The sequence below is a fragment of the Chiloscyllium punctatum genome, chromosome 25 (genome assembly GCF_047496795.1).
Source record: "Chiloscyllium punctatum isolate Juve2018m chromosome 25, sChiPun1.3, whole genome shotgun sequence".
Classification (NCBI taxonomy): Eukaryota; Metazoa; Chordata; class Chondrichthyes; order Orectolobiformes; family Hemiscylliidae; genus Chiloscyllium; species Chiloscyllium punctatum.
The window spans coordinates 38,631,339-38,644,563 of NC_092763.1; the positions used below are offsets into that span (position 1 = coordinate 38,631,339).

Sequence of the window (13,225 nt, forward strand, 5' to 3'; positions counted from 1 at the left end):
CCTTAAAGTTGGCGAGAGTACTACTGTTACAGACAGTGTGTTCCATGCACCTGCTACTGAGTTAAGAAACTACCTCTGACATCAGTCCTATATCTGTCACCTCTCAATTTAAAGCTATGTCCTCTCATGCTAGCCACCATGATCCGAGGAAATAGGCTCCCACTGTCCACCCTATCTCACCCTCTGATTATCTTGTATGTCTGAAATAAGTCACCTCTCAACCTTCTCTCTAACGAAAACAGCCTTGCATTCCTCAGCCTTTCCTCATAAGACCTTCCTTCCACACCAGGCAACATCCTAGTAAATCTCCTCTGAGCCCTTTTCAATGCTTCCACATCCTTCCTATGATGCGGTGACCAGAACTGAATGTTCTACTTCAAGTGCGGCCACACCAGAGTTTTGTACAGCTGCAGCATGATCTCGTGGTTCTGAAACTCAATCCCTATACCAATAAAAGCCAACACACCATATGTCTTCTTAACAACTCTATCAACGTAGGTGGCTACTTTCAAGGATCTATGTACATGGACACCGAAATCTCTCTGCTCATCAACACTACCAAGAATCTTAACATCAGCCTGGTACTTTACATTTCTGTTCCTTCCAAAGTGAATCACCTCACACTTTTCCACATTAAACTTCACTTGCGACCTCTCATCCCAGGTCTGCAGCTTATCTATGTCCCTCTGTAACCTACAACATCCTTTGGCACTATCCACAACTTTACCGACATTAGTGTCATCCACAAATTTACTAACCCGTCATTCTATGCCCTCATCCAGGTCATTGTAAAAATGACAAACAGCAGTGGCCCTAAAACTGATCCTTGCGGTACCCCACTAGTAACTGAACTCCAGGATGAACATTTCCATCAACCACTACCCTCTGTCTTCTTTCAGCTAGCCAATTTCTGATCCAAACTACTAAATCGCCCTCAATTCCCTGCCTCGGTAGCTTGTGCAATAGCCGACTGTGGGGAACCTTATCAAACACCTTACTGAAATCCATATAAACCACATCAACCGCTTTTACCCTCATCCACCTGTTTGGTCACCTTCTCAAAGAATTCAATAAGGTTTGTGAGGCATCACCTACCCTTCACAAAACCATGCTGACTATCCCTAATCAACTTGTTCCTTTCTAGATGAAGATAAATCCTATCTCTTATAAACCTTTCCAATACGTTGCCACAACTGAAGTAAGGCTCACTGGGTCTATAGTTACCAGGGTTGTCTCTACTCCCCTTGAGCAAGTGAACAACATTTGCTATCCTCCACTCTTCTGCCACTATTCCTGTAAACAATGATGACATAAAAATCAAAGCCGAAGGCTCGTCAATCTCCTCCCTGGCTTCTTAGAGAAACTTAGGATAAATCCCATCTGGCCCAGGAGACTCCTCTATTTTCAAACTTTCCAGAATTTCTAACACCACCTCCTTGTGAACCTCAATCCCATCTAGTCTAGTAGCCTGTATCTCAGTATTTTTCTCCACAATATTGTCTTTTTCTAGTGTGAATACTTATGAAAAATATTCATTTAGCGCTTCCCCTATCTTCTCTGACTCCATGCAGAACTTCCCACTGCTATCCTTGATTGGCCCTAATCTTACTCTAGTCATTCTTCTATTCCTGATATACCTATAAAAAGCCTTAGGATTTTCCTTGATCCAATCCACCAATGACTTCTCATGTCATGTTTGATGCCTCAGTAATTATGCCTGAACAAAGTTGTAATTGCACTTGCTGTCATGCAACAAACTACCTTGTTTTCTAAGAACAGTCACTCTTTCTTTGGTCAATATTGGCATATCATCGACTTCTAATCATTAGGCCCGAAACAAAACCAAGATTAGATCAGGATATTTAATTAATGTACAATAAAGTGAGAAAGAGGAGGGCAACAAAAATGGCAGGTAATTTAAAAAAAATGCACAGTCAAATTCTGAAGGATCAAGACTCACACTTCTAAAAAATTGTTTTCAGAGAAAGGATCAAAATGTTCTTGAACTGCAGCAATTCAAGAAAGGTGGCTCACCACTACCTGCCTTGGAATAATTAGGGCTGAGCAATGCTGGTCCAGCCAGTGACGTCCACATCTCCTGAACGAATGAAAAAAAGCTCCAACTCTAGAGTGGGCATGCAATGCATGGTCCCTTCTATCATTATACTGACATGAAAGGCATTTAAAGAGCTCTCAAAAACCTGGCATGTTGTTTGCATTCTTACAAATGCATAGTTCTTCATTGAGGCTTATTCCTGTCTGGTTGATTCTCTAACTAAGTTGGAAAAAATATATATAAAGAGCTTTCACCTCCACTCCAGAAGTTAAGTTAGTCACGGTGGCTCAGTTGTTAGCACTGCTGCCTCACAGCACCTGGGACACTGCTTCGATTCCAGCCTTAGGCGACTGTTTGTGTGGAGTTTGCACATTCTTCCTGTGTCTGTGTGGGTTTCCTCTGGGTTCTCCGGTTTCCTCCCACAGTCCAAAGATGTGCAGGTCAGGTGAATTGGCTGTGCTAAATTGCCCATCGTGTTAGGTGCATTTGTCAGTGAGAAATGGGTCTGGGTGGGTTACTCTTTGGAGGGTTGGTGTGGACTGGTTCGGCCAAAGGGCCTGTTTCCACACTGTAGGGAATCTAATCTAATCTAATCCATATTTGACTTGCTCACGTTTTGAAATCTGTGATAAATTCCATCAAAGCAGCTGAGCCGTTCAACAATATTTAAATGAAACAAAACTCAATGTTCTTTTAAAACAAAACAATTACTCCATCTTCCAATATGGATTCTGTTGTGGTATTTAAAAACTCCAGGATTCAGATCTTTTCCAAATATCAATCTGTCTTCAGTTATAACATGTTTATGTACTGTGTTTTGTGATATCTGTCCTTTTTTCTGGTTTTTTAGAAATGTGTTTACAGAATAATGAAGAACTTGCCTCATAACAGGTGGAGGAATGGTACTGAAAGGGTTAAAATTAATGTTACATTGGCTTTACCCTTTCTATTGATGTCTCACAATCTAGGGCTGAAGACTAGGAGTTCTATCATACTTTTATGGAAGGAGTAGAGATATCTGTACCATCTCCTGAAGATTTGAGTAATTATGCCTGACCATTTGTGGGCGGCATGGTGGCTCAGTGGTTAGCACTGCTGCCTCACAGTGCCAGAGACCTGGGTTCAATTTCTGCCTCAGGCAACTGTCTGTGTGGAGTTTGCACATTCTCCCAGTGTCTGCGTGGGTTTCCTCCGGGTGCTCCGGTTTCGTACCACAGTCCAAAAATGTGCAGGTTAGGTGAATTGACCATGCTAAATTGCCCGTAGTGTTAGGTGAAGGGGTAAGTGTAGGGGAATGGGTCTGGGTGGTTTGCTCTTCGGATGGTTGGTGTGGACTTGTTGGGCCGAAAAGCCTGTTTCCACACTAAGTAATCTAATCTTAAAAAAAAATGTAGTTATACTGCTTATCAAGCTTTATCTGAATGCTACAATATCTCCTTTGGATAGTTAATGTTGGGATATCCTCTCCCTCCAACCTTTAGATAGGCCACAGGCAAAGCAAGGATAACGAAGGATTGGTGCAGTAAATGATCTCCAACAGCTCTCATCCAGTCCCACTTAACTGGTAGAGGTGACAAATGCCAAAAGGTGCCAGGAGTGGTCATCTAGGAAATTGCACACCCACCTTCAGAGATGAGGTAGTTTGAAAGTTTGTTGCCAGAGAGAGAGTTTGGCAATAATTGAAACTTTTCACGCCATGAAAGCAAGTCATCACATTTTCTGGCATGAAACAAAAATCTCTTCATCCGAGCTATGAGTGTTTCTTTTAAGTTTAAAAACAAACTCCAATTGTGCAAATTTCCAACTGACCATGAAAAATGGGTCACCCTGTTAGGTTGTAAAATGTTAAAGTAATTACATTAAGGCTGCCAAAGTAACAAAAGAAGCCACCTAGGCTAAAGAAATACTTACTTACAAGTTCATTTTTGTTTTTTTGTGTCTGAAACTAGCTAACTCAAAATTCAAAGGCAAACTTCTACATATTTCTAATATTTATTTTTTGTCACCATTAGTATTTGTAATAGTAAATTTAAGATATCAGTCAAATGTAAGTTAATCAAATAAGCAGTTTGATCAGACTGGTTTATCTCATTTTCCTAGACTTTCCAACAATGTGAATCAATAAACTATACTTGTACTCACACTTGAGTTTAAAAGTGAGGTTTTTTTATTAGAAAAATCAGTCAAAATAAAAATTGTCATTATTGAATCAATTGTTTAAAATTATGATCAAGTGCTGATCGAAATATGTTTATAGCAGAAGTTTAAAACAAGTACCTCTCCTGACCCATTAGTGATATTCCTGGTCACCGTGCCTTTTGGGAACACACAAATCCTTCTTTCTCGCCTCTACTGTGCTGTTTTCCTGCAGACTTTTAAGTTAAATTGTACCAGTGACCAGGTTTTGAAGATGGTTTTATGTTTTCACTGCTAATCCTACAAGCCTTTTGCCATGACATTATTTACAGAATGGAGGAAATTGTCCTTTCATTTTTTAAATTGTACAAATTTTAATATCTGTTGTCTTAATTTGTCAATTTCTGAAGGGATACCCTATATGTCTGTTATTTTAATGCCTCTTTACAATTCTGCTGTGCCCCCCACAATCACTACCTTCTGTGAGGTAGAAGCCATTGTTTTCCTTTTTCAATCCTGTCTATTCAAAATTTGTTTTTCATTTGTTTTTTAAACAGGATCCGTGGACAATGGCTTTTTAAACACCCTGAAGGACACACCAGGAACATATCCTTTTTGATGGAGTTAAAAACGTGCATTTGTCTGATATTGAATAAATATTGTGTAAATCTGTTATGGTTTATAGGAATTCGAAAGTTGCATTGCATGATAACATACAGCATGCATTGCTTTTATTTTGTAGTTTCATAGATCAGCTTTTCTTCTTTAAAAGAAAAAGCATTTGGATGCTGAAATGGTGTAATGTGTGCATTGATGATGAACAGAGGTTGCATAGATTTGAGTGATTTAGGATGCTAATTCTACAAATTACTCTGAGACTTTTTCCGTTGTACCTTTTTTTTTAATTTGGACATTTAGTTTGGGATGCTCCCAGGGAAGACCATATTTTATACATACTGATTATATAGCTATATGAATCTTTAACATTGATCTTGTATGATGAGTAGTGAATGATTTAAATTATATAGAAATGGGATTATTATTCTGCTGCTTAAGGAAATAATTAGATACCATGTTTCATCAAGCTTTTTTCCAAATGTATTCAGCTGAATTTGCAGTTTAGTTGACCCTTCCAGTGGTCATCTCTTTTCATTAATTCATCACACTGCTCTAGAGGTCACCTTGTGGGAGGTATCCCAGTGCACCCCAGCATTAGATATTAGTAATTCTAAACTGCATTTTCATCCTCACTCCAAGTTTAAGGTTGGGATTTCATTGTAAAGTGTATGATCATTATGTACGCTGACATTTGTTGTTTCATACTTTCTTTCTGAATTTTCAAAATTTCATTAAATAGATTTTTGTGAATGTAGGACATCCCCACTTTGCTTTGTAACCAACAAAATATATTGCAGCAGTATCACAATTAAAACATTAGGAGGTACCATATACAATTTTCCCACTGCTGCTTGTAGGATCTTGCAATGAGGAGAACAACCAGAAAATTGATTTGTAATGTTGGTTGTGTTAATTACAATCTTGGGTAGATTATAGAATCCATTACAGATCAATTTTCCAATCACTAGAGGTTAAGAATGACTGCTTATAACAAGCTAACATTCCAAATCTTCATTTGGAGACGTTGTACAAAAAATCCAAGACATTGTGATTTGCTGATTTGCCAGTAACAGACTTATGACAGGTTATGGTGCATGCTCCAAAGCAGCAGTAAAGTTGCTTAGACTAAATATTCATACACTATAATACTTATGGTTATTTATAGCCTCTGATTTTCAGGCTACTTTGCTTGAACCATAAACTTTCAGCTACTTCACTAGTATCAGTTTTACTTTTCTAATGATTGAACATCACATGCAAGAAGAAATGAGCTTAGTGCTTTCCAATTGGAGAAACAATAAATGCTATGGTAGAATAGTCAAGTTGCAAGCTTAGCTCAAAGAAAAACCACTTCTAGGTTTCTTGCCTGAAGCATACAAACTTAATCTTTGAGTTCACTGGTCACAGTCAGTACCTTTCAAACCCCTCCAGAGTTTCTTTCTTTGGATGAGAAAATCCTCTCTCTTCTCTTAGTTAAAACTTTTGTTGTTTCTATGGTCTCTCCTTGTAACTCCTGTTTCTTAATCTGAGCATTTCATAAACCCAGCTGTCCATTATAGTTACTTATTAGTTCACGGTCTCGTTTTCCTGGATGCCTTTCTGTTCAGAAGTGATTCCAGTTTTCCCTATTCACCTTTTTATCATCTCTTTTTGAAAACCCTCCATACAGTTTTTTTTTGTTATCTGATTGTAACTCTCCCTTGGCCCAGTGTTAACATTTTTGTGAAGGGATTTGGGATTCTCTACACTAAATGCGTTGCACTGCAAGATTATTGCCTTCAATTGATTTACTAATTTGATGTCACTGCAAATTAGAGATTTGAGATCCACAGCACAGAAAAAGGCCCTTCGGCCTATCACAACTGTGCCAGTCAAAAATGATCCGCTAAACTTTCTATTCTCACTTTTAGCACTTGTCCCATAGCCTTGTCTGCCTTGGCATTGCAAGTGCATTTATAAATGTAATGAGGGTTTCTGCCTCTGCTACCCTTCTAGATAGTGAGTTCCAGATTCCCACCACCCTCTAGTTTAAAAAATATTTTCCTTTAGAATATAGCACATAAAACTGTACAGCACTGGAATGGACCATTTGACCCACTATGTTGTACTGAACATGATGGAAATTAAACTAATTCCTTCTGCCAACCTTTGGTTCATATCCTTCCATTCCTTGTGGATCCATGTTAAGTCTCTTAAAAGCCACTACCACATTTGCCTTGACCACTACCCTTGGCAATGCATTCCAGACTCCTACCACTCTTTTTCTTTCATTAAAAACAGAAGTGCTCCTCACATCTATGAACTTCCACCACGCCCCCACCTTAAATGCATGCATTAGATATTTCAACTCTTTTGGGGGGAAAGATTGTGACTGTCAATCCTAACCCTATGCATCTCCTAATTTTATAGATTTCTATCAAGTGTCCCCTCAGCTTCTGCCATTCCAGAGAAAACAATCTGAGTTTTCTAGCCTCTCCTTATAGCTCATACTCTCTCCTCCCAGGCAGCATCCTGGTAAACCTCTTCAGCACCCTCTCCATCCAAAGCCTCCACATCCTTTCTGTAGTGTGGCAAATAGAGCTGAATGCGGTACTCCTAAATGTGGCCTAACCAGAGTTTTTTTTTTAAAAGCTACGACATGGTATCCTGACTCTTGTACTCAATTCCCTGACCAATAAAGGCAAGCATGCCACACACCTCCTTTATCACTCTATCTACTTGTGTGGCCACTTTCAGGGATATATGGACTTGAACCAAGATTTCTCTGTACATCAGGATCAGGATTTTGCCATTAATCATATACTTTTCCTTCACATTTGATGTCCCAAACTGCAACACCCCACACTTAGCCAGATTAAACTCTGCCCATATTTGTAACTGATCCATATCTCACTGTATCCTTTGACAACCTTCTATACTATTCATAACTCCACCAATCTTTGTATTGTCTGCAAACTTATTAACTCAACCACCTATGTATTCATCCAAGTCATTTGTATATAATCACAAAGAGCAGAGGTTCCAGTACACATCTCTGCAAACACTACGACTCTCAGACCTCCAGCCTAAAAAACACCCTTCAACCACTATCCTCCACCTTCTATTGCAAACCAATTCTGAATCCACATGTTGGTGTCACCGAGGATCCCATTCATTTTAATCTTCGGGGTGAGCCTACCAGGAAGGACCTTGTTGAAAGCCTTACTAAAATCTATATAGACAACATCCACTGCTTTGCTGTCATCGATTACCTTTGTCACCCCCTTAAAAAATTCAATCAAGTTAGTAAGGCATGATCTGCCCCACACTAAAACCATGTGTTTCCAAATGTATGTAAATCCTATCCCTACAAATTCTTTCCAATAGCTTTCCAACCACCGATGTGAGACTCATCAGTCTTTAGTTTCCTGGATTATCCCTATTTCCCTTCTTGAACAGAGGAATAACGTTCACTACTTGCCAATCTTCTGGGACCTCTTCAGTGGCTAACGAGGATACAAAGATCTTGGCCAAGGTCCCAGCAATGTCCCCTCCTGCCTCCCTCAATAACCTGGGGTAGATACCATTGGGCCCTGGGGATTTAATCACCTTAATGCTCTTCAGGACACCAGCACCACCACTTTGTTGATCTTAAAATGCCCAGCATATTAGCATGCTCTACACAAATCTTACTATCCTCCATTACCTTCTTCTGAGGGATACTGACACAAAGCACTTATTTAGGATCTTGCCCACATCCTTTGCCTCCAAGCACAAGTTTCCTCCTTTTATCATTGAGTGGTCCTACCTTCTTCCCAAGTTCTCCTCTTGTTTTTAATGTATGTAAAGAATGCCTTGGGATTCTCTTTAACCCTACTTGCCAACATCATTTCATGACCCCTTCTTGTTCTTTTACTTCCCTATTTTAGTTCTTTTATATTGCCTCTAAAACTTGGATCCCTTAGCTTAAATCCATGCCCCTGATCATTGACAGGGAAAAGTTTTCAAGATGGCTGCAGCAGTGTTCAGGTTCAGTGTTCCCCTGTCTGGACGCTTTGTTTTTTTTCTCGTATCTTTTTCTGTCAAAATTCACTTTTTTCTGCGGCTGCGGTGGAAGAAGGTGATTGTCCGGGTCTGCGGCTACGGCAATATAATGGATCTGGATGCTCGTTCCTCATGGCCGTAGTGGTCGCAGCTTTATCGAAGGCTTCGCTGTTGGTGGGTCTAGTCCATTCCTCCTGCCAGCAGCATGGTGCTTTCAGCAATGGCTGTACCAGCAGCGACATGTGATTCCAGTTTGTTCCTCATGGCTTTGTGGCTTCAGGCAGCAACTGAAGTTGCAATAGCTTGAGGAACTGCTTCAGTGGTGGCAGCGTGGTGGGTCCAGTCTGGAAATCCTTGCTTTGGCAGCCTCCAGGATGGCCTTTGTGGTGTCTTATAGCCACTCCATTAATCCAACTTGTGGCGGAGGGAACAAAAGATTAACTTTGTATCAATTATTTCTTCTAATTTCTGTAAATAAAATGGCAACAACTTATGGCGACTTATACACATTCATCAATGCAAATGAGAATAAATTGCGATTCTGTTTTAAGTTTTTTCGTGTCTACGATATCTATGCTCCTCATAATTTTATACACCTCAATCATGTCCCCTTTCAGTTTCCATTGCTGTGAGGAAAACAACCCCAGTCTGTTTAATCTCTTAACTGAACTCCTCCAGCCCAGGCAACATCCTGGTAAATCTCCAGTGCTATCATATCCAACCCACAATGTGGCTTCCAGAACTGCCCAAAATACTCTAGCTTTGGCCGAATCAACTTTATTTTTCATAACCTCCAGCACAACCTCCCTTTTCTTAAAACTCTCTCTGCTTTGGCGAAAAGCAAGTAAAACATAAATGCCTTAACCACTTTATGCACTTGTCTTGATACCTTAAGGGACTAATATACATACACACCAAAGTCCCTTTGATCCTGCTGTTCATCATGTAATCCCTTGCCTTGTTTGGCCTATTATGTGAACCACTAAAACATTATAGCAAATGATGACGTGCTATAAAAATTAAGTCTTTCATTGCATGTAAATAATTAGCTGTGGTTTGAGCATTTGTTTCTGTGAGGAATATACTCTAACAAGTTTGCACGGAAGAGACTGACTTTTAGTAAATAAAAAAAAACCTTTTTGCATGGTAGCCTACTGTTTTCTAGAGAAAGGACCTCCATTGTGTAAAAATGTAAGCTTTTGGTATTTCTAAAGGATTTCATGTGGCTGTGCTAGATGTATTGAAATGATTTATTTTAAAATCCTGGAGAAGTGTGTACAAAGAGAGCCCAAATTTATTAACTTAACCAGTAGTCAAAGAATATTGTATTGTGCTTAATTTAGAAAGGATAGCCATGTGGGGATGTAGCATTGATAATAAAGTGGAACATTATCCTTCTGTGAAAGCCTCAAGTACTTCTTTAATACTGTAATCTGTTTATGATCTTGTTTGTCTGCTCAGATGCAAGTCAGAGCCTCCTGAATTTGAGGAGTAAATTTGGCTACTCTTGAGTACTTTAATTTGTGCAATTTAAAATGCAAGTGTTCTTATTACACAGTAATTAAGTATTTCCTCATGTTACTACTTTGATATTAAGAGTTGCTGTAACTATTGAGTCAAAATGCTGCATTATGGCAGTGCTGCTTACCCAAATAATAGTGATGATGTTAGTGCATTATTTGAAATCTTCAGAATTTACTGTGGAAATAGAAATAAATGTTATGACTGCATGGAAATGTATTTACTCTTGGGCATTCTTTAACTCTTTCATTACGGTACTAGAAGTGGTGATCTGCTTCTTCACATTATGGTCTGTGATTGGTCTGTCTGGATTTCACACCTATCTTATTGCACTCAACCAGACCACCAATGAAGATGTAAGTAATGTGTATGCAACAGGGGAATTATTAGGCTATGGGGATGTAATTATTATTAATCAATCAAAGTAATATCTTTTTTTTTAATCACTACAAATTTTTAGATGAATAATGTGTGTAGCTGCTTTTATTCCAAAAGTTGAACATTGCCAGCAATGGTTATGGCTAGCAACATTTCAGTGATTTATTATCTCAACTTGATTGCGGTAACTGAATTTTTTGCACTGTTTTTATAAATACAATAATGCTTCCACTTATTTATATTGGTAACATCTGAACAATGCTTTCATTTCTGAAATCTCCTCTTATTCAAAGGGTGGTTTCCCCACCATTCATGCTCAGTGAATTGTTTTGAATTCCAAGAACTGCTGTTGGATGAACAGACAGAGATCTTTTAATCTATTGCCCTCCGATTTAGTCCTGTAGAGGCTAGCAGTACACTGCAAAATATTAGGTTTGTGTTGTACACAAGCACATCTTGTCATTAATATTAAGACTGTTTCAAGTGGAGTATAACAAATTGATGTAAAAATATCCTTTCACAAATTTTTAAAAGAAAGATTTGTACTGATTATATTGAAGTCAAAATAGCTGCTTTTACTTTCAAGGTAATTCTACAAAACAATGTAATCATTGCTACTTTCCTTCTGGTCTATTACCTTTTAAGACTTTTGGTGAATATTGATCCCTTTAGCTGTAAGGCTTGCATTTATGCTTGGGTTTTTTTGCTTTAAAAATGCTGATTTAAAGAGCCAGAGAACAGCTTGACAATAAGTAACATATGTGGCAAAACCTTCCCAGTCAGATCCTCTTGCCAACTAATCAGCGCAGTCTTTTTTTCATGCAGTACATCCCTTTTGAGATGTGGCATTTGTGCAATTCTGGACTGACAACTGTGTAAGGCATAAAGCTTCGACAGCCACCCTTCTTTTTCGGCATTACTCCAGTCCTGTACTAAGCAATAGCTAATAATACAAATGGGAAATGTGATCATTCTCAAAATATGAGCAGTTAAACCTTGTATTCAGTAAGTTCAAGGCACAGTTTTGACTTTTAAAATACAAGCCAAGTCTGACTTTTCATTTGGGTTACTATTATTGGTTGGTTTTAGTTTATTTGGTGATACTTCATTTGAAGCAGTGATCAATGTTATGTGATGGATGAAGTGGAGCTGGAACTAATACTGGGGAAACTACTGTCTTTAACATGAAATAGTCAGTGCTGTTGTACTGAATGCTGCATATCTTGTCTAAGCATTCATATTGGTTAAATTGTATCTGTTGCTCCTGCAGCTGGAGGTGTGTGTTTAGTATTCAAAAATGTTTCAATTTGTCTTTCACAGATTAAAGGTTCTTGGTCAGGGAAAAATGGAATTCATAATCCGTACAGCCATGATGGTGTGTTGAAAAATTGTTGTGAGATCCTATGTGGACCAGTTCCACCAAGGTAAGAAATTGTGGATGCTGTAAATCAGAAACAGAAATTGCTGGAAAAGCTCGGCAGGTCTGGCAGCATCTATGCAGAGAAGTCAGGGTTAGCGCTTCAGGTTGCGCGACTCTTCCTCAGAATGGAAAATATTTTGCACAGAGTTTTGAAATCCAAGGCCAACTAAATGATATCAAACCTGCTGAGTAGGAGTTCGGTGATCTGTGTCTTGGTCAACATTAATTTGGTCCGTAACCAAATTAGACACTTAGTTTGGTATTTGAGAGATCTCTTTACTGTGCACAAACCAGCTACCTTATTTGCCATTTTAAATTCTGATTACTGTGATTTGAGTTATATTTGGCAAGGTCACTATATTTGAGTGGTGTGCTACTGTCTTGAGCCTCTGCAGTCCATGTGGATGGATCCGCAATGCTGTCAGGAAAGTAGTTCTTGGATTTTGCCTGAGTGACAGTGGAAATAATGGTGATGTATTTCCAAATCAGGATGGTTTGTGACTTGGGTGTGGAAGTTAAAGAGAAATGTTCCTGCTACTGGGGATTCAGTGCTGCTAATGTCATTAAATGTCTTTGGGCAATGGTTAGACTCTTTCATTGTTTGCAATGGCCATTGTCTACCAGCTGTGTGCTATGAATATTATTGGCCATGTAGCATCAACTTGCATGTTATTGATGTCTTGTTGCACGTGAGCATAGACTTTGGTATCAGATTTGAAAAGCCCCACTTCTAACCTTTTTGCAGGAGGGAGAGTCATTAAAGCAGCTGTAGGTGGGTGGTAGTAGGGCACTATGCTAAAGTGCTCGGTGTTTGGCCCTGAAATGGGACCTGGAGCCAGGTTGCCCTGGTAGTACTCAAGCTATATATCAGTGCACAGACTGCTAAGTAGGTGCTGTTTGACAGTACTTTTGATATCACTTTCCATCACTGAGTGGAGAATGATGACATTGTAATTGATGAGTTTGGCTGTTTACTGTTGCAATTTTCCATGTTATGGGACAGATGCCAATGTTGTAGCTTGGCTAATGATGTAGCTAGTTCCCCAGCACAGTTTTGGTACTAAAGTTGGGAT

The 13,225-nt window shown here is 39.0% G+C and overlaps 1 protein-coding gene across 1 annotated transcript in view; it reads left to right on the forward strand.

The window, feature by feature from the left end:
* zdhhc9 (zDHHC palmitoyltransferase 9) overlaps positions 1–13,225 on the forward strand; it is a 115,261-nt gene that overhangs the window by 86,114 nt on the left and 15,922 nt on the right. Inside the window, exons 5-7 of the mRNA XM_072595071.1 lie at positions 4,750–4,798; positions 10,608–10,710; positions 12,053–12,156. Of these exons, the coding sequence (XP_072451172.1) occupies positions 4,750–4,798; positions 10,608–10,710; positions 12,053–12,156 (256 nt within the window). The remainder of the gene's footprint in view (positions 1–4,749; positions 4,799–10,607; positions 10,711–12,052; positions 12,157–13,225) is intronic.